At 45.6% G+C, this 19,118-nt stretch overlaps 1 protein-coding gene across 1 annotated transcript in view; it reads right to left on the bottom strand.

Annotated features, from left to right (window-relative positions):
- The window catches only part of EPB41L5 (erythrocyte membrane protein band 4.1 like 5), a 1,452,967-nt gene that overhangs the window by 292,152 nt on the left and 1,141,697 nt on the right, over positions 1-19,118 (bottom strand). The window contains exon 21 of the mRNA XM_086957110.1: positions 14,969-15,082. Within this exon, the coding sequence (XP_086813236.1) occupies positions 14,969-15,082 (114 nt within the window). The remainder of the gene's footprint in view (positions 1-14,968; positions 15,083-19,118) is intronic.

Below are 19,118 nucleotides of genomic sequence, written 5' to 3' on the forward strand. Positions count from 1 at the left end.
GGATGCAGCACTAGCCATAAAGATGCATGGGTCCATCTCAGAAAGTGCATAGTTGGTGGCCTAAGGCACCAGGGAGCACCGCTCCACCCACCAGGAAGTTGTGGTCGCTATTGCCTGGGATTGGTCCTCTGACTGTGCGGGTGGCTCAATTGTCGCGGTTCAAGCATCTGCCTTTCCTACCGGGCCTGTCTGCCTGGAGTCTAAATGACATCGAAGGTGGGATTGGTGCGTCGTACCGACACTACTCTACCCAGTCCCCGGCGTCCGTTGGTTCAGTGAAAAAATAGCTGGAGTTGTACACCATGACCTTCAGCTTGGCAGGGAATAACAATGAGTATTTGAGGCCAACTTGTCAGAGCTTCCTCTTTACTCCTAAGAAAAAAGCTCTGAGATGCTGGACTGTGATGATGTAGTCCGAGAAGAGATAGATGCTTGTACTTTCGTATTGAATTGGGCCTGTTGATCGAGTCGTGCGGAGTATGGTTTCTTTGTCGCTGTAATTCATCATCCTGGCCATGAGGAATTTGCAATTAGATAACTACTAGAAAAAGTCTACCAAAGTTAAGTAACTTGCTCTACTGCTCGAGACTTCTAACCACAGATTCCTCTTCTAGATACCAAAGCAATACATCCCCGGAGGTGGGTCTGCAACAGCTCAAACCAGGAAGTCCTTAAGAATGGAAAGGATCAAATGCCTGTCCTGACTGGCCAAACAGTCCACACAGTAGGGCTTCATGAACGTGTGGAGTGACACCTATTTGAGAGCTTGGCAGATGTCCAGGACAGGTACCCTGAGTGCTAATGCAGTAGAAGCGGCTTTGGCCCAAGGTTATATGGGCATGCAAGCCCTCAGGAGGCTGCTTCTAAACTAGTGTGTATAAGAATTTGATTCAGAGAACAATCCATGAAGAATTGGTCCACTGGTCTACTTCTGCACCACCTTGCCTTTTTGCGTTTCTGTAACCTAATGAACAGCTGATTGTCGACCAGGTGTTCTTTTGCGCAATTGATGAAAAGAGAGGGCTCTTTCTGGTTCTAAACAATAAAGCCTCTCCTCTTCCTAAGAAGGATGAGGTAGGGTGAAAAACATTGGTAGTGTGATACTTTAGCCAACTTGGAAAGGAGTTATCACCTTCGTTAGAAAGGAGACACAAGTTCGAAGAATCAGTTTCTCTGGGTAGAAGCTGGTGTATGGAGCTGTGGCCGTAATAGCTTGATGTTCACTGACCCTCCTAGCTGATGCAATAGCCATCAAGAATACTGAATTAAGGGCCAGTAGCCACAGAGGACAGCTATGAAGGTGCTTAAAATGTGGAACTTATAAGGGAAGTCAGAGTCAGACTTCGTCACATTGGGGCATGACAAAAGGGATAGCATGGATCAAATATTGCAACCCCCTAAGGAAATGTGCCCCAATAACAGCACCTCTAACAAGGGGGTAGAAAGTGGATCAACGTGACGGGAGGAACACCAAGCCACAAATTTGTCCCAATGGCAGGTGTATACAGTTTTTGTTGTGAGACGCCTGGTTACCAAGATGACATCACAGATCTCAGGAGGAAGATCCAAAAATGAAATTGCTGCCACTCACTGAAGGTGGAGTGAGTGAAGGTTAGAGTGCAAAATCCTGCCCTGTTGCAACAAAATATTCTCACAAAAGGGCAGCCTGATCAAGGGACGGATGCTCATGCTCAGGTATGCAGGATATCAAACTCTCCTTTCCCATTCTAGAACCACTAAGGTAACTTGGGCCCAGTCGGTCACGATCTTCTTGAGAACCCATTGCAGGAACGTACCAGTTTAAATAGAACAAGTCTCCGAGCAAGGGGCGATATGGAAATTCCAACATGCAGTAATGCTGACATTGCGTGTTATCGGTGGTCATGAATAAATTGAGCTGAGATTATCCCCATTGTCAGAAGAGACCTTGCGCCTGCAGGTGCTGAACAACCAGCAAGATGTCCTGGTGCTCCAGTCAAGTCCAGAGGTGCAGAGCTTCTTGGCACAGGATCCACAACCCCACCCGGACCTGCTTGTTGCAATACCACATTGCTGAAGGCGTTGTCTGTCAACACTGAAAATCAACTTCCCTCGAAGGATGAGAGGAAGGTCTTCAATGCCAAGCTGATAGCCCTTAGCTACAGAAGATTGATATGGAGCTTAGGTTACGCAAAAGACCCAAGTCCCCTGATCTCCACCTCTCCCAGTGGCTGCACCAACCCAGAAGTGATGCATCGGTCACCACCGTCCGCTTCAGGTGGGGAAAGGCGAGGGATCTGCCTGTAATCCATTTACGGTCTGTCAACCACCACTGCAGATCTTTTGCAGTTTCCTCTGAAATCTGGACCAGGTCTGAGAGATTCCCCCTGGGGCTCTGCCCACTGGGGCTTTAGATCACACTGTAGAGCCTGCATATGCCACTGAAAGTGTTTCACCAGCAGGATGCAGGTGGCCATCAGACCCAGCAGACTCCTAGTCAGTCTCATCAAAATCCAGGACGGAGGTTGAAACATCCAGATCACAGCTTAAATGTCCTGGACTCTCCACTCTAGATGGTAGGTACGGAACAGCTGTGTGTCCAGAATGGCTCAGATGAAAGGGAGCGCCTGAGAAGAAGTCAGGTGTGACTTCTATATGTTTAAAGTGAATCCCAACAGATACAGAGGTTTACTGTAGTCTGGAGGTGGGTGACGACTACCTGGGGTGAGCCCACCTCCAAGAGTCAGTCATCGACTTGTACCCTTGACCTCCTAATGTGTGCTGCAGCCACCACCATTGCTCTTGCGAAAACCCGGTGGGAGCTGGGGAGGCCAAATGGAAGCACATCCAACTAAAAATGGTTGAGTCCTGCAATGAACAGCAGGTAATGCCTGTGGGCCTGCAAGACGGGAATGTGGAAAAAGGCATCTGAACATCCAGCGCAACCATCCAGTATTCGAGGTCAATGGCAGGTAGACCCTGAACCAAGGTGAGCACCTTGAATTTCTCCTACTATAGAAAGGCGTTTTGAGGGCAGAGATCTAGTTCTTTTTCAGTAGCAGGAATAACCATGTACTTCTTCTGAAGCTGGTACCCTCTCAATGGACCTTTTGACCAGCAGAGTCTGCACTACCTGACGGAGTAAAAATAGATGGTCCTTCTTCAGCCATTCTACAGAAAGTGGCAAAGTAGGTGAGATTTCCAGAAATGGAAGGCTGTAACTCTACTGCACGATTTGGATCACCAATTTGTCGGAGATTATTGCTTGCCATCGACGAAGGTGGTGCCTGATCCTGTCACCAAAGGGATGGGGGTGCTTCTCTGAAGACTGATTAAAGAGGTTTGGAGGCTGCGTAGCTGCGAGGGCAACGGACTGGATGGTACGTTGGGTGTGAATCTAGTGTCTTCTGTGGGATCTACATCCCCGGCCATGAAAGGACTAGGAAGCTTGCTGGCCTGGGGGATACAGTTGATCTTGCAGATGCTCACATAATCCCCATCAGTGGCCTTGGTGGAGGCAAAAGGACTATTGCCTGAGAACCCAATGAAAAGCCAGGAACAGGCAGTGACCCAGCTCTACTTGAAGTGCTCGAATCTCAACAGAGTGTCACCAAATAGGCGGGAGTAAAAGGGCATGTGTATAAGAGACAACTCGACATTCCCTGAAAACCCAGTGGATCTTATGGCATGGCTTTGGAGTGCCAATGTAGAGACTATTGCCCTGCTTAGTGAGTCAGTGGTGTCCAGTCCACACCAAATGCTGAACTTCACTGAGCCCCAGCCATCAATCAGTGCCTGGTTCAGAATGTCTCTGGCCTCTTCAGGAAGCATGGGCAGCAGCTGCTCAACCAAATCTCACAAGGCGTGGGTGTACCAGTCCAAGATACATGCTGTGTTCAATTACCACAATGCCAGCCTGTGGAAGAGGAGATTTGCTTCCCAAAAAGCATCCAACCTCTTGGATTCCCAATCTGGAGGAATAGTAGGGAATGCGCTAAGGCTGACCTTGGCTGTCGAGGCCTGCACCACCAGGATCTCAGGAGAGGGATGCTGAGAGAGGAAGCCTTGGTCTACAGGTGCGATTCTGTCATGCAATAATTTAGTGTACGGGAGCCCATGCAGGGTTTGACCCAGGCCTTCAGGAGTACAACTGTGAGAGCCTCATTTAATGACAACAGGGGTACAGCGGAGCTTACCGCCTGTCAGGATGTTCATCTTGATCTCAATGGAGTGTAGTTGTAGGTCAAGGACTGCTCCTGCCCTGCCGGCTGCACTACCACAAACGATGTGCCTTCTTCGGTGGCAGGACCCGAATCAAAAAGCAGGTCAGAGTCTAGCGAGCTGTCCAGGCCACTGGCGTCACACAGCTCCTCATACCAGCTTTTTTCCTGGCAGGTAGCATCCTCTGGCAGGAGTAACCTTCATCACTCCCCATTTCATGAAAAGAGGGTCTATCCAGGGCCAGCAAGTTTAGGGTGGGTTGCCCTCGACTGGAAGGCGCAGGTGTCAAAATGCATTTAGCTGGTGCTGTCTTAGAGTCAGAGAGAAGAATGGATTCCTCTTCAAGCAGCGTCAGTGGCACAGAGGGCAACATTGGTCGGGCTGGGAGCAGGAATGCGGATTCGAGTGTGGATCCAGAGGGCCCGGTTGGCGTCGTGGGTAAACCCACCAACAGTAATTAGGCAGGGCCCAAAGGCATGTCAGATGGAGCCGTTGGCCTAAAGATGGAGTGCATGACATTGTAGAGCTCCTTCAGCATCAGGGAACTCTGGGAATCATGGAGCGTACCAGGTCACCAGCTTCGTGGGTAGACTGTGGGAGCAGCCCTAGAAGAACAGCACTTGCTAGAAATCAAAGAATGCTTTAAAAACTACTTGGACTTTTCCGATGACAACTTGGAGCAGGATGATGATCGTCCATGGGATCAGCTCAAAGAGCTGGCCCGAGATCTCACTCCGGACAGGGATTGGAGTGGGCCTTCTTCCACGCCACTAGGAACTTCATTGCTTGATTTTATTCTCTGGTCTGAGCCCCCCCCCCCCCCCCCCCCCCCCCCCCACCAAGCAATCCCTGCATAAACTAACGCTGCAGTCCAATAATATAATCTAAAATCCGGGCCCCCCCATCCTCCTCTACCTCTAGGTAAAGACATAAATCTATACGCTCTCCTGGTTTTCCCATGCGCCCAGATAAACCTATTCAGGAGGGCCTCAAGTTTATTAAACCATTTTCCCTCAAAAAACAGCGGAATTGCCCTAAATACATATAAAAACTTAGGAAGAATCAACATCTTAATTACATTCGTGCAACCTACCAGGGCGAGATGGAGATTATTCATCTTAACCAAATCTGCACTAACCTTAGCCATAAGAGGTATCAAATTTCTTTCCACTACCCTATTTAAATCCGAGGAAATCTCCACTCCCAGGTAGACAGCGGCACTCACTACACAGGGATCATCACACACAACAAATGAATTTATGACTATTTGAGTCTTGTTACTGTTAAGCCCATATCCTGAGATTCCCCCAAATGTTCTTGCCTCCGCTTCTATCTCATTAATGGCTGTTGCGGGGCTAGGAGTAACTATTGGTACATCATCCGCATATGTGAATGTTTTAAACTGCCTACTGTTAAAGCTTACTGCTGGAATATTTGGATTCCTTTCTAGTTTGCGCAAAAAAGGGTCCATATACAATGCGAACAACAGCGGTGATGACGGACACCCCTGCCTAGTTCCCCTCAAAATAAATACCGGGGTGGTAAGACCTCTGTTGATCCTAATCCGGGCTGTCGGTTCCCTATAAAACGCCTGGATTGCTTGAATGTAGCCATCCCCTAGGCCATACCACCTCATCACTTCCCATAAATAGTCCCAGGAGAACCTATCAAACGCCTTCTCTGCGTCTAGAAACAAGGCAGCAATAGGGTCCCCTGGGACCTCCGCGGCGTCAAACAATGTTAAAACCTGCCTAATGTGTTGGGTGGTACCCTTACCTGGAATGAACCCGTGCTGAATATTACTAACCATGCCCTCTATTACCCTAGCCAATCTTTTTGCCAAAATGTTTGAATACACCTTGGAATCGGCGTTTATTAATTTAATAGGCCTGTAGGACCCGGGAGCTGTAGCAGGCTTCCCTTTTTTTTTTAATTACTATGACTTCCGCACCCCCCCCCCCCCCCCCCCCCCAATGAATTTGGAATTGATTGTCCTTTCTGTGCTTGCACAACTATGTTTAATAGGTCCAACAACAGCTCCTTCTGAAAAACCTTATAAAATTCCACAGGTATCTGGTCTGGACCTGCTGCTTTGGCTGGAGGGAGCTCCGTTAAAGCTGCAATCAGTTCCTCCGCATTAATAGGGGATTCTAAAGTTGCTTTATCCTCCTCTAGCAATTCCGGCGCTACATTATACTTAAGATATTCCTTAATCTCAGACCACCCTCGCGTATACCATAAAGCTCAAAATAAAATTTTCTAAACACCTCCCGAACACCCTGTGGATCAGATATATCAGATATTAACCTCCCCTGTCCAACCAGGATACCCTTAATTTCCCCCGCTGAAGCTAGCTGCCTAGTGCGGACTGCCAATATATGACCAACCCTTTCACTTAGTTCGAAGGCCTGTTCTTTCTTAACTACATATTTGGCTGCGGTCTTGCTAGCAATATCCTCTATTGCGTCAGTTTTTAACGCAATCATTTTTAATAAATGCTGTTCTATTGGCATACCCTGCTGGATTAGTAGGATGAGTGCTTCCTCTTCCTTAGATAGCTTCTCCACTATTTCCTCCACCCTACGTCTCTCAGAGCTCTGCTTATGCATTGAATAACTGTGCGTCTCCCCCCTAACTCCAGCCTTAAACGCATCCCAGGCGTTACCCGAGGCAGTACTTCCCCTGTTATTTATCCAAAAATCCTTAATCCATTTACTCATATGGTTAATGTACCAGTCATCTTTTAGGAGGGCTCTCTCAAATGTCCAGATATTTTGTCTGATGGCTGCCACCACTAAATTAATAGAGAGATTCAGGGGGTTGTGGTCTGATATAATTCGGGAATAAAAATAAAATAAAATCAACTTCTACCGCAGTGTATGAAACCATTCTTGGGCCTGACACGGAGAACTGTTTTCTTAATTGTACTGATTACTCATATTTTAAGAGAACAAGATTTGAGACGGTGAAAGCCGCCTACAATATTTGGTCCGCCTTTGCAAGGAAATTTGGCTTGGGAAGGTTTAACAGGTATACTAGGCTGTATAAAAATAGAACCTTACCCCCACTGATCTTTTCGGATGTGACTATGGCAGAACGGGCTGCTAAAGGGATTGTGAAAATCGGGGACCTGTTAGGCCCAGATGGGACGCTGCAGCAATTTACAAGCCTGGAAGCTACATTTCATTTAAATAGAAGTAGTTTTTTTAAATATCTCCAGGTGCGCAGCTTTTTGTGTAAAAGGAAAGGTGGGGCTATTGGTTTTGGTAAAAAATAATTTCTTGGAAGTTATTGAAAGAGGGGGGGGGGGAGGGGGGAGTGCTCAATCCATAGTTTTTATGCAGCCTTGGTAGCGACTAAGGTGGACGACTTGGGAAAATATGGGGATAAATGGCCAAATAAGTTGGAGATAGATGCAGCCTTATTTCTTAATTCCTTGGACATGGGGCGGTCAGTTCTATGCTCTGCTTCGCTTCAATCTCAGCACTATAAAACATTATTCTCCCTATATTTCACACCGGCTCGTATAGCGCAGTGGGGAGGGACCACCGGGACAACATGCCCACGCTGTGATATTTTTGAGGCAGACAGTATACATATCTTCGCTACTTGCCCCCTGCTCCACACACTTATCAAGGGCATTGAGGAATTTTTCGCTGGTTCACTTGGGCTTGATATTACACTCCCTCCCCCCCCCCCCCCCCCCTCCCCTTGATACTACTTGGTGTTAGTGCGGAGACAGACAGCTTGTATGAAGAATTTCTGTTTGTCTCGATGGCAGTATATAGGCTTGTGATAGCAAGAGCATGGCTAGATAAAACAGCTCCAGTAATGCAACAGTGGTTGTCTACACTCCTTGGGGTTTATAACTTAGAAAAAGGAATATATGCTAGGAAGGGAAGGAGAGGGAGGAATCTAGGAGAGAAAATATGGGGTCCAATATTGGTTTGGAAAGAGGGCTTGGTTAATGGTTGATGCTATTAATATGATTTTGCATAACATGGTTAACTTGATTTTGTGCTGTTACTGGATCATTGTACTTTTTCTTTTTTTGTTATGGTATTTGTATTGTGCTGTGTGTATACATAAATAACCAATAAATATATTTTTTTTTAAAAAAGGAACTTCATTGCTTGCTTGTGAATCGCCTTCGAAATCCTGGACTTGCATCTGACGCAAGCCTTGGGGTTGTGGCCTGACCCCACAGACAAGCTAAGTGAGTCAAAAACAGACATCTGTCTGTTACATTCCTCACACGGTTTACACCACATGGGTTTGTTTTGAGACATGTTCCTAGCACATTGGGAGTAAACCTAAAAAATAAAAAAAATAAAGAGTTAACAAAAAGTTAGTAAATGAAAAAAAGGACCGCAGTAGCTCTCTGGATCCACGCTGTTGGCACAGAAAAAAATGAACTGATTTTGGGGCATGGGGTGGAGCCAATATAGGCACTGCGCACGTCACTTACGACATGGATGACATCAACGCTGACCCACCAGACACCACCTACCAGCTGGCAGAAATACTGCAAGATTTTCCAGATCTAGTCTGACGCCTGGGAATATTCTAAGGTGGCAAAACAGTGGTTAAAAGTCTGTCAGAATATGATGCTCTTGTTTATTTCTCTGTTTTTTGACAAAATCAATAAGAAAATATGAAATCACCTTCATGATGCGTTACTGTTACAGGTAATTTGATGTATCACACTATACACACAATCCACAGGATCCTTCCTTAAAAACGTGAAAAGTCTTCTCCTGTAAAGTCACAATTAAAGAGATGCTACCTTTTGATAATGACATCCAGAAACACTTTTTTATATTGTAAGCAACAAAGTATCGTTTGTGCGTGTAAATAACTCAATAAAAACTACAAGAAGCTAAAAGCTTCTGTTCTATACCTTGATTTTGGGAGGACATTTCTTGATAAAGGTTTGTTAAGGGCTGTACTGAAAATAATTTATTTTTACTATTTCTTGATTTCACATAGTCCTGAAATAAAAAAGTAGAAAGGCTCCTGTGCCTATGGGCGGGCTCTGTATTGGAAATTGTGATTTATCAACATAATCTGTACTTACAAGTTCCAAGGAAAACTAAGGCAAATAATTTATTTTGTGAAACTTTTAGGGTCTGCACTAAAATACAGCATACCATTAAGTTATGGTTAGTGATTTAACACTTATTTGCAAAAACTCCACGTTGGGACTGGAAATGTTCAGGGCACCCTTATGGCTCTATTATCCGGTTCGCAATGTTTCTTTTACCCACTGCCTTTACCCCACAGGTAAGTATATATTATAGCTTATTACCTTTACCACACATCCTTTCCCTTACTATACTTTCCCATGCAAGTAAGAAGACAGTGAAATGGTCTTTAACACAACAACAAAAAACGGGTGGGGGGGGGGGGGGGGTTAGGTGAGGGTAGAGGTAAAGGGGGTTAACGTGATTTTAGGGTTAAAGTGTGGGTAGAGGTGAAGGAAGGCAAGGGTGATTTTAGGGTTCAGGGTTGGTTAAAGAGGGAGGTAAGGGTGATTTTAGGTAGAGGTAAAAGAAGGTCTGTGAATTTGGGAAAAAAATACAGGCCGAGGTTGGTGTTCCCTCCCCACACCAAAAAACAGACAAAAAGGGGTTGGGAAGAGGGTCACCTCACAAAAATGTATGTGCGTATATATATATGTTGTAACATCTGAAATTCATCAGGTACCATTTACAATGCATAGCAAGCATCAATTACATTACACCAAGGATGGTTTAAATAAAGAAACTGGGCAATGCGGGTCAATCAAAGGTAAGATGCAGTACAGGTGGCGACAAGTGTTGCTAACAGATAGACTCTGTTGCCTTGACTTTTACAAATACACAGCCAGGACACATGTGGAGGGTGACAAATTGGCCTGCATTTTTGCCCTTCCGATCCAGCTGGACTCTAAACTACAACGAGCGATGCCACTGAAGGGGCAGGAAGGTGAAATTACAAAAGTGCAAAAGGATATCAGTAAGATGTTTACCAACTACTATTCAGAACTGAATCCAAGCTCACTTAAGGAGTATGTTACTTACACTGTTAGCATCTATTCATAGCGACCTTACATAGTTTTCCTTGAGACAGCCTTTTTAATGCTGGGGTGACGTTGAGTCCATCTCCTCAAGATAAAACGCATGTCCAACGGCTAATTTGTTACATTGTCCATTTTTTACCCGTCCATTTTGGCGAGTGAGGATGTAGTGTTGTAGGATAGTAGTTGCTGTTGAACATTCATATAATACTGTAATAATACAAATATGCGTTTCTGTTCTGAGCAATACAATAATGTGCAAATTGTTTCTATTTGGCTGCATAACATGCTCTTGGTGTTGGCCGCCTTGCTTCTCTATGAATGCCCACGCATTCTAGAGGCAGCTGTAAATATGCAAACTCTATGCCTTCAGGACCCAGACTGCTAGGTTCAGTTGTTAAGGGTCTGGGTGACTGACCCTGCCCTTGCTGTGGCTAAGAACATCTGGTATGTTGGGAAGCTTCTCACGATGTACTAAAGGGACAGCTCTCATAATGGTGTGAATCGGTGTGGTTGTGCCCAGGTTGGAGCTATAAGGATCATCTTGAGTGATTTTTACATGAGTTTCCCGACCAGATATGGAATGAGTGGGAGGGGTGGAAAAGAGTATGCAAATATCCTTGACCAATTCATCCACAGACCATTGCCCTTGGACTGTAGATGGCGGTGCCTGGAGGCGAAGTTTAGGCATTTTGCACTTTCTTTTCTGGTGAATAAGTCTATTCCTGGTGTTTCCCAATGCTGGAAGTACTTGTGTAGGAATTGTGGTTGGAGTTCCCATTCGTGGACATGTTACTACGTCCAGCGTTGTAAGGCTGCTACTGAATTGTCCTCCCATGGAAGATATTCTGATAGGAGGTAAATGTGGTGAAGAATAGCCCAATGCCAGATGGCCTGTGCTATTTGAGACAGCTGTAGTGAAGGACATTCTTCCCTGCCATATCAGGGAGGAAACCTTTGAAAGCCATCTGTATGGCTATCAGTTCTAGAATTTGAAGTGGAATGTTTGTTGGTGAACAGTCCACTTCCCCTGTACTGTGATGTCCTCCATGTATGATCCCCAACCCATGAGTGATGCATCTTGTTTTTATAGTCAATTGTGGAATAGGGTCCAGGAAAGATCTGCCCTTCAGGGTATTTTATGCGATCCACCACTTTAAAGATTGATGGACCCTGGGTGAAACCAACACTAGATCCTCCAAACTGCCCTCCGCTTGTTGACATTGAGATGCTAGAAACTCTTGTAATGTGCATGTGTGGTATGGTATATGAAAATATTGCTGTACAAGAGGCCAACATTCCAAGATGGCACATCCCTGCCCTGACTGTTAGGTGTTGATGTGGCTGAAAAAGAGCCAGTTAGTTCTGGAGAGTGAGAACCCTCCGAGCAATGGGGTAAGCTTTGGCTGATATCAGAGTATCACTCCCAAATATGGCTGAATCTGAAGCGGTTGTAAATGGGACTTTGTTGCATTTATTGTAAATCCCAGTTTGTGTAGCAGATTGATGGTTGCCTGTGTGTTTTGCAGGCACTTCTGTTTGTTTGAACTCTTGATCAGCCAATCGTCTAGGTATGGAAATACATGTATGTTGTGTCTTCCTAAATCAGCTGTTACTACAGTTGGACATTTTGTGAAAACCCTTGGGGCTGTTAACCCGAATGGTAATACTTTGAACTTGGAATGACGACCATTTACCACAAACTGGAGATATAGGCGATGTGCAGTGGTAATTGGTATATGAAAATAAGCGCTTTTCAGATGTAGTGCTGTCATGAGGTCAACTTTTAGTAGTAGTGGTGGTATCACATCTTGTAGTGTCACTATGTGGAAGTGTTTTTTTATAAGATGTGTAGTTTGAGGACTCTTAGATCTAGTATTGGTATTAACGCTCCATCTTGTTTGGGTATTTAAAAAATTGGGACTATACCCCTTTGCCTTCAAGTGTGTTTGATGCTCTATGGCCCCTTTAGCAGCAGAGCTTTTACTTCTTCTTTGACAAGGTGTACATGCTGAAGGTTTAGGATTTGTTTGTGAGGAGGAATGTTTGGTGGGTGACTTTTTAGTTCTAGGCATTACCCTATCGTGGATAATGTCCAGAATTCACCGGTCTTATGTTACTTCTGGCCACAAATGGTGGAACTGTTGTAGCTTTCCCCGGACAGGTGTTGTATGATCAGGGGAATGGAAAGTAAGTCACAACTTGGAGGTAGAGGTGCCTTGCAGGCATTCCTCTACCTTTTACTCGTGATTTGAATCCTCCCCTAGAACAGCTTTTCCCAGCTTGTTGATGGTACTGCTGCTGATGTTTTTGATATGTGCAATTCAATAGCAAAGTTGGATTTTTAATAAATAGTAAGAAAAAGTAACTTTTAGAAAGCCACCTTTTCCCTGCCTTAAGTTCCTGGAGGCTAATTTGCATTTGCTCTCCAACTTCTGACACCAGTAATAAGCGTTTGACCACATGTGAAAAAGATGTGAAATGCATGCCAGGAGCAAACAATAGGCTGAACTGAATGGGCAGATGACTACTCCGAATCACACAGAATATGCAGGGTCGAGCTGCGGGTATCCTAGTTGACACTACAGTGTCCAATCCTGCTGGAGAGTCAAATCCTGCTTGAAAGGTCTCTTGGGTTTATGTATAACATTGGGGGCACATTTGAAAGGTAGAAAATAGGATCTCAAGACTGTCTTGTGTAATCACTGAGTGGTTGCTGGAAAACCCTGCATTTATTCTACCAGACAGCTGTATATGTATAGTGGGGGTCCAATGGCTCCTTCAAACTGGATTTTAGTATTAAATGCGGGTGGACACTATGATTACCACAGCACACAAAACACACACAGTAACTCCCCACCAAAGTTTAGTGAGGCTGGAGATTTTTGCCATTTTGAAAATGGGTTGGCCCCAGGACTGTTTAATCTATTGGTTACGGTATGCTCAGGAGTCCTTCCCAAACTCTAGTTAGTACCAGGCATGTATGTGGCATCTATAGGCACCCACTTCACAACACTGCTGGCCTGAGGAACAACAAAGAGGTCTGGACCTACTGCATAGACATGTGAGGACCCCTGAAGACCTAGACCTTCTCCCTCATGTACCCAGGACAAAGAAGTGGACTCCCAAGGTTCATAAGGCTGACCTGTTCAAGCTACAGTGATACATCAAGCTACAAGAGGCCCTTCCTACAACTGCTCTGCTGACGAGAAGCAACTTTACTCTATTTGTCTAATTCGGTTTGGGATTTTACTGTTTTGGTACTAAATACATTGTTGAGTGTCAGCTCTGAGCCATGTCCACCGGGTGGCTGAAATCAAGTTTATTTAGTGACTTTCATGAGTGTTCACTCTGACAGGAGTTGTGATTATTCCCTGAGGTGGGTATTCACCCACCCCAAATAATCCAATTTCTTATGGGTACACAGCAAGATTGTCCCAATCCTCCATTATTTTCCTTAGTGACCGACCCACTGGCTTGGTGTATTTGTAGAGACCACACTACAAAGACAGCAACATCTATTGCATTAAGCAATCTTTTTCTATATGATAATGATATATTACTGTATCTGGATGACCCAAAGAGGGAACCTGATTTGTGCTACATCTACTGTTAATTACTTTGGTAAGATAGTGTCCTTCATTGTGACCTGGAACAAATATTTTGTGTAATATTGTGGCATTAGGATATATAGAAATGAAAGCAGACAAAGTTCTTGTCAATCCTAATGAAATAGTATTGGTGACACTGACAGCTCAAACGTCTGGTGGCATATTTCACTGTCAGTAATAGGACACACTGTCCTAATAAAGATGTTAGTGAAATAATATAATATACATGGAACAACTTTTATTCTAGTGAAGCTACCGAGACAATTACAAAAATTAATCATCTTAATGACTGGTCTGACTTGGAGGGGCAGAAGTAGAAGAGTAGCCACCTTAAAATGAATGGTATCAATAAAGGAAACTGAGACCCCAGGCGCTGCAGTGGTTAGCAACGCAGCTAGGCACTAAAGAGTTGTAATCTTGTCTTTTGAGTAGGCTCTAGGATCTATATTGGTAGCTAATGCCAGAAATTGTGGCAAAAGTGTACAGTATTTACCATACAATGTGGATTTTGGTGCAATAGCACCAAAATCTGTATGCTATCCCCAGAAAAATGTAATAGATATTTATCACATCAAATAAATAATGTACCCCAGGGTATCGATATTTATCTGGTACGATGAAAAGCACCTAAATTCCAACAAACTCTCAATCATGGCCTTTGTGTTGGTTATCCAACTCTAAATACAGCTCAGAAGTAGGTCAATCTCTGCATTCTTATTAATCACACTGTTTTCTGGTGGAGAAGTGTGGCTCACTGGTTAGAGGAGGCAGACCTGGAAGCAGAGGTCAGCCCGGGACCAGGGTTCAATTCCCGGCTCGGCGGGGTCTTGAGTCCTAAAATGTCCATGGACTCGACAATTCTCGCTCCGGTGCCTACTCGATTCACGAGTTTACACTCTGCGACTCTGGGCAATAGCTTGCTTAATCTCCACAACGGCCCCTCGCAGCGGGATGCCTGGCTTTCACCTTCCGGATACCCTGCCGGGGTTATCTCACAGGGGAATACCAGGACGGGTTCCCTAAGCAAGCGCTTAGAAACCGCTCGGTGATTTTTTTGCTATATAAAATTCCTATACATTTACATTTACATTTAACTTACGGAAATATAGCACTAGAGGTGGAGAGTGGTTTTGGTAGATCTCGTGATTCTGGAATCTCTAGCCTTCCGGTTGTATGTGGGCTGTTTTGAGCAACCCCACCCAAAGAGATATTCCTAGAAAGAAACCAAGAAATACAGTGGTCACTGCAATCCAAAGAAAACATGTATTTGATTATGTTTCCATTGTTTAGGGGGTGGGGTGACAGGGCCAATAAATAATTAAAATTCTATTAGAAATATGCATCACTGACAAAAACCAGTTATAAGATCTATTTCAGCAAACAAAACTGAAAAATCACTGAAATCTTAATGTTAATCAACGCAAAAACTACAATATAACTGAGATCCCCCCCCCCCCGTTGAGTACAATACTTTACTGAAGGCACAGGAAAAAAGAGAGTAACAAAAACAAAATTTAAAGACGTATGCCATGGGTTTTGTGAACCCCAAGAACAAGTTACATACCTTTGGTAATGCCTTATGTGGCAGAGACTATCTAGCTACGAATTCCTTAACTTAGAATATTCCCCAGGCATCAGCCTGGATACAGAGACTTTGAGCTGTACCTCTGTGCGCCAGTAGGTGGCAACGTTTGCCTCTGCATCAGTGATGTGCGTGGTGCCACATCAGGGCACTGACAGTTACTTTTTGTGACCTTTCCACGCGAGAAGCACAGAGCCATGAAGGTCGCTGATGTATCAGTGTGCAGACAGCAAGAACCTCATAAGGATTACACTATGTGGTGATATCAGTTCGTAGGACAGGGAGGATGGAGGGAGGAGGAGGAGGGGGGGGGGGGGTCGGGGTTAACAAGTTTCTACCAGATAAGGTGTTACCAAGGTAAGAAACCTGTTCATCTGATCGAGAATTTTTGCCACATGTTACCTACCTTAGGATAGATACTAAAGCTTTCCTCACCGAAAGTGGGTACACAGATTTAGATCAGAAAGTCCCGGGGGACTGAAAGGGCTAAGTGCCCCTCACGATAGACCTTACTGTTCAGGAGGTAGTGCATAATGAACATTTGCAGAAATGTCCACATTGCAGCCTGAAAGATGTCCAGGACATGGACACTGCGAGCTAACGCAGTAGCCGCAGCCTTCGATCTGGCCGAAAGAGCAGCGACCCTCAGGGGTTTGCTTCTAGGCCAGGTGGCAGCGGATTTTGATGGAGTCCATAATCGATCATAGGATGGTCCATTTATGCACAGCCTTTCCTTACCCCAACGAGGCCAATGAAGAGCTCATCATCCACCCGTAACCGTAACTGTGTTACTATCAATGTAGAAGGACAACGTTTTCTTCGGCTCCAGGCGATGGAGTCTCCTCCTCTTCGGAAAGTTGCGGCTAAGCAAAGAAGGTACTCAAGGTGATGGTCCGGTCTACGTGAAAAGGTATTACCACTTTCAGCAGGAAAGAGGCACGTGTTAACACCAGTTTGTCCGGGTAAAAAGTTGCGTTAGGAGGGTGCACAGAAAGTGCCTGCAGAGCATTAACCCTCCTGCCAATGTAATGGCAGCCAGAAAGACTGTTTTGGTGGTCGTGTTTTGGTGGTCGACAAAAACAAAAAACTGTGCAAAAGTTCGAAGGGCGTGCATATCAGGAAGGTTAGAACTAGTTTCAGGTTCCACTGAGGTATGATGAAGGGTTTTGGAGGGAGCATATGCTGTATTCCTTTCAGGAAATGAGTCATAAAAAGTGACTTGGACAGGGGGGACTAATCAAGCAACCAAAAAAATGACGATATGGCAGAAAGGTACCCTTTAACAGTGCCCAGGGTAAAGTCTTGCCAGGCTAACGAGAGAACAAACAAAACCTCAGACAGGGGTGCAGAAAGGAGAAATCAACATTTTTGGAAGAACACCAAGCCACACATGTCCCAATGGCAGGGATAGACTGTCTTGGTTTATGGACACCTTACTACCAGAATAACAGCACAGACTTCATGTGGGAGGTCAAAAACTGTCAACTGCTGCCACTCAATTTCCATGCATGAAGGCAAAGCAGGAACAGTTTCAGGGGCAGGACCCGGCCCTGTTGCTGTGACAGAGGATCTTCCCGAAGAGGCAGCCTGATCCGAGTACTGATGCTCATACTTGGGAGTTCAGGATACCATACTCTCCTTGCCCAATCTGAAGCCACAAGAATGACTTGGACCTGGTAGTTTCTGATCTTCTTTAGAACTCTGGGCAAGAAAGGCATCAGCAGGAAAGCATACAGGAGGCCCGAATTCCACTTGAGACAGAAAGCGTCTGACCGAGAGCTGCCTTGGAAACGCCATCGTGCAGAAGTGCTTACATTGGTTAAATCTATTCGCCACTGCCAAGATTGCGCAAAGTTCTCCCCAGTCTCTGAAGAGACCTTGCACCACCTCTAGATGGAGACACTATTTGTGATCTACTAGGCATAGACGTGTGAGTTTGTCTGCTCTGGCGTTCAATGGACCCACCAGATGTTGAACCACCAGGGAAATGCCTTGATGTTTTACCCTTGTACACAGGGCCTCTCAACACATGATCCACAATTCCACCTCACCCTGTTTGTGGCACCATGGCAGTGGTGTTGTCTGAATACCAAAACTAGTCTTCCCTTGATAGAAGGAAGAAAGGCTTACAATGCTAGCTGGGTCACCCTCAACTCCAGGAAGTTAATGTGGAACTGATACCAGAGCCCTGAGATCTCCACCTCCCCCTAATGGCAGCCCCAGCCTAGAAGTGACTCATTTGTCACCTCAATCAGCTCTGGTTAGGAAAGGGAGAGTGGTCTGCCAATGACCCAATCGCTGTTTGTCCACCACCACTGAAGGTCTTTTGCAGTTCCCATCAATACCTGGACGACTGAGATGTCCATGATGCTGTGCCAGCATAAACCAACGGCATGTGTTATCAGCTGGATGCAGGAGATCATGAGACCCAACAGCCTCAGATTTCGTCTCGCCTAAATCCAGGATAAAAGCTAAAACATCAGCATCAAAGCCCGAATATCCAGGAACTGTCGTTCCAGAGGATAGACCTAAACTGCACTGGATCAAGACCTGCTCTGATGAAAGTCGGGGGAGTCTGACTAGGAGTAAGGTGTGACTTTGGCACGTTTATAGTGAACACCAGCAAATGCAGCAGGAGGACCGTCGTAGTCTGGAAGTGGGAGACGACTGCCTCGTGTGAGCCCGTTTGAAACAGCCAGTCGTTAAGTTTGGGGAAGACTGGAAATCCGGACCTCGGGGTGCTGCAGCTACAGCCATCATGGTAATGCCAAAGGTGAGCAGAACAAACTGATAATGGTAGTGGCCCACAGTGAACGACACGCAACGCCTGTGGGCAGGCAACACAGGATTATGTAAATAGGCCTTCTGCAAGTCCGGTGTTCCTGTCTAGGGCAGACAGGGCATGAGCCCACCTGAGCATCTTACATTTCTCCTTCAGGAAGAAATTGAGAGGGCACAGGTCTAGAGTAGGACAGAGGGCTCCGACATTGGGAACCAGAAGGAGGGAATAGCAACCACAACCTATTTCTAATGCAGTCCCTCCCTTGATGGCTCCTTTGGCTAAAAGAGCAGTAACTTCCTGACTGAGCAGGGAGAGGTGGTTTTAAGCCAGCCGGTCTGGAGATGGTGGCATGGGTGGTGGTGGGGTTTCAAGCAAAGGAATTGAGTAACTAACTTTTCCAATGTTATGGACTGCAAGTGGGGCAAGTGGTGATGGATACTGCTGCCAACCGAGTGCCTGTGATGGTATGAGGGCAAACTAAAGTGATGTGATGCTGTGGCTGCTGGGGTGGAGTGGCAGACTGGGTGAATCTCTGGCTTTGTGCCTCATGAAGCTTGAGGGAATCGCAACCCGCGCCACGAAAGGACTGGAGAGCCAATGGCTTTGGTGGCTGGGCGGGAATGGATGGGTTGGTGACCGCCACCATACCCACTGAAAGGGCTAGAATATGGTAGGTGTTTGGCTGTGGAGAGGCCCGAGGACCTGGCAGTGGCTCTGCAGTACTTAAAGCGCTCTGGTACTGAATCTGCTTTGTTTCTAGAGAGACGGGTGCCATCGAGGGGTATGTTCACAAGAGATGCCTGGGCATGTCCATAAGGTACAATGAATACAAAATTGAGGGGAGGGGGGTTCTGGGGAAGTTTAAGAGACCAGCGAGGATTAGAT

This window comes from Lissotriton vulgaris, chromosome 2_1 (assembly GCF_964263255.1).
Source record: "Lissotriton vulgaris chromosome 2_1, aLisVul1.2, whole genome shotgun sequence".
Lineage (NCBI taxonomy): Eukaryota > Metazoa > Chordata > Amphibia > Caudata > Salamandridae > Lissotriton > Lissotriton vulgaris.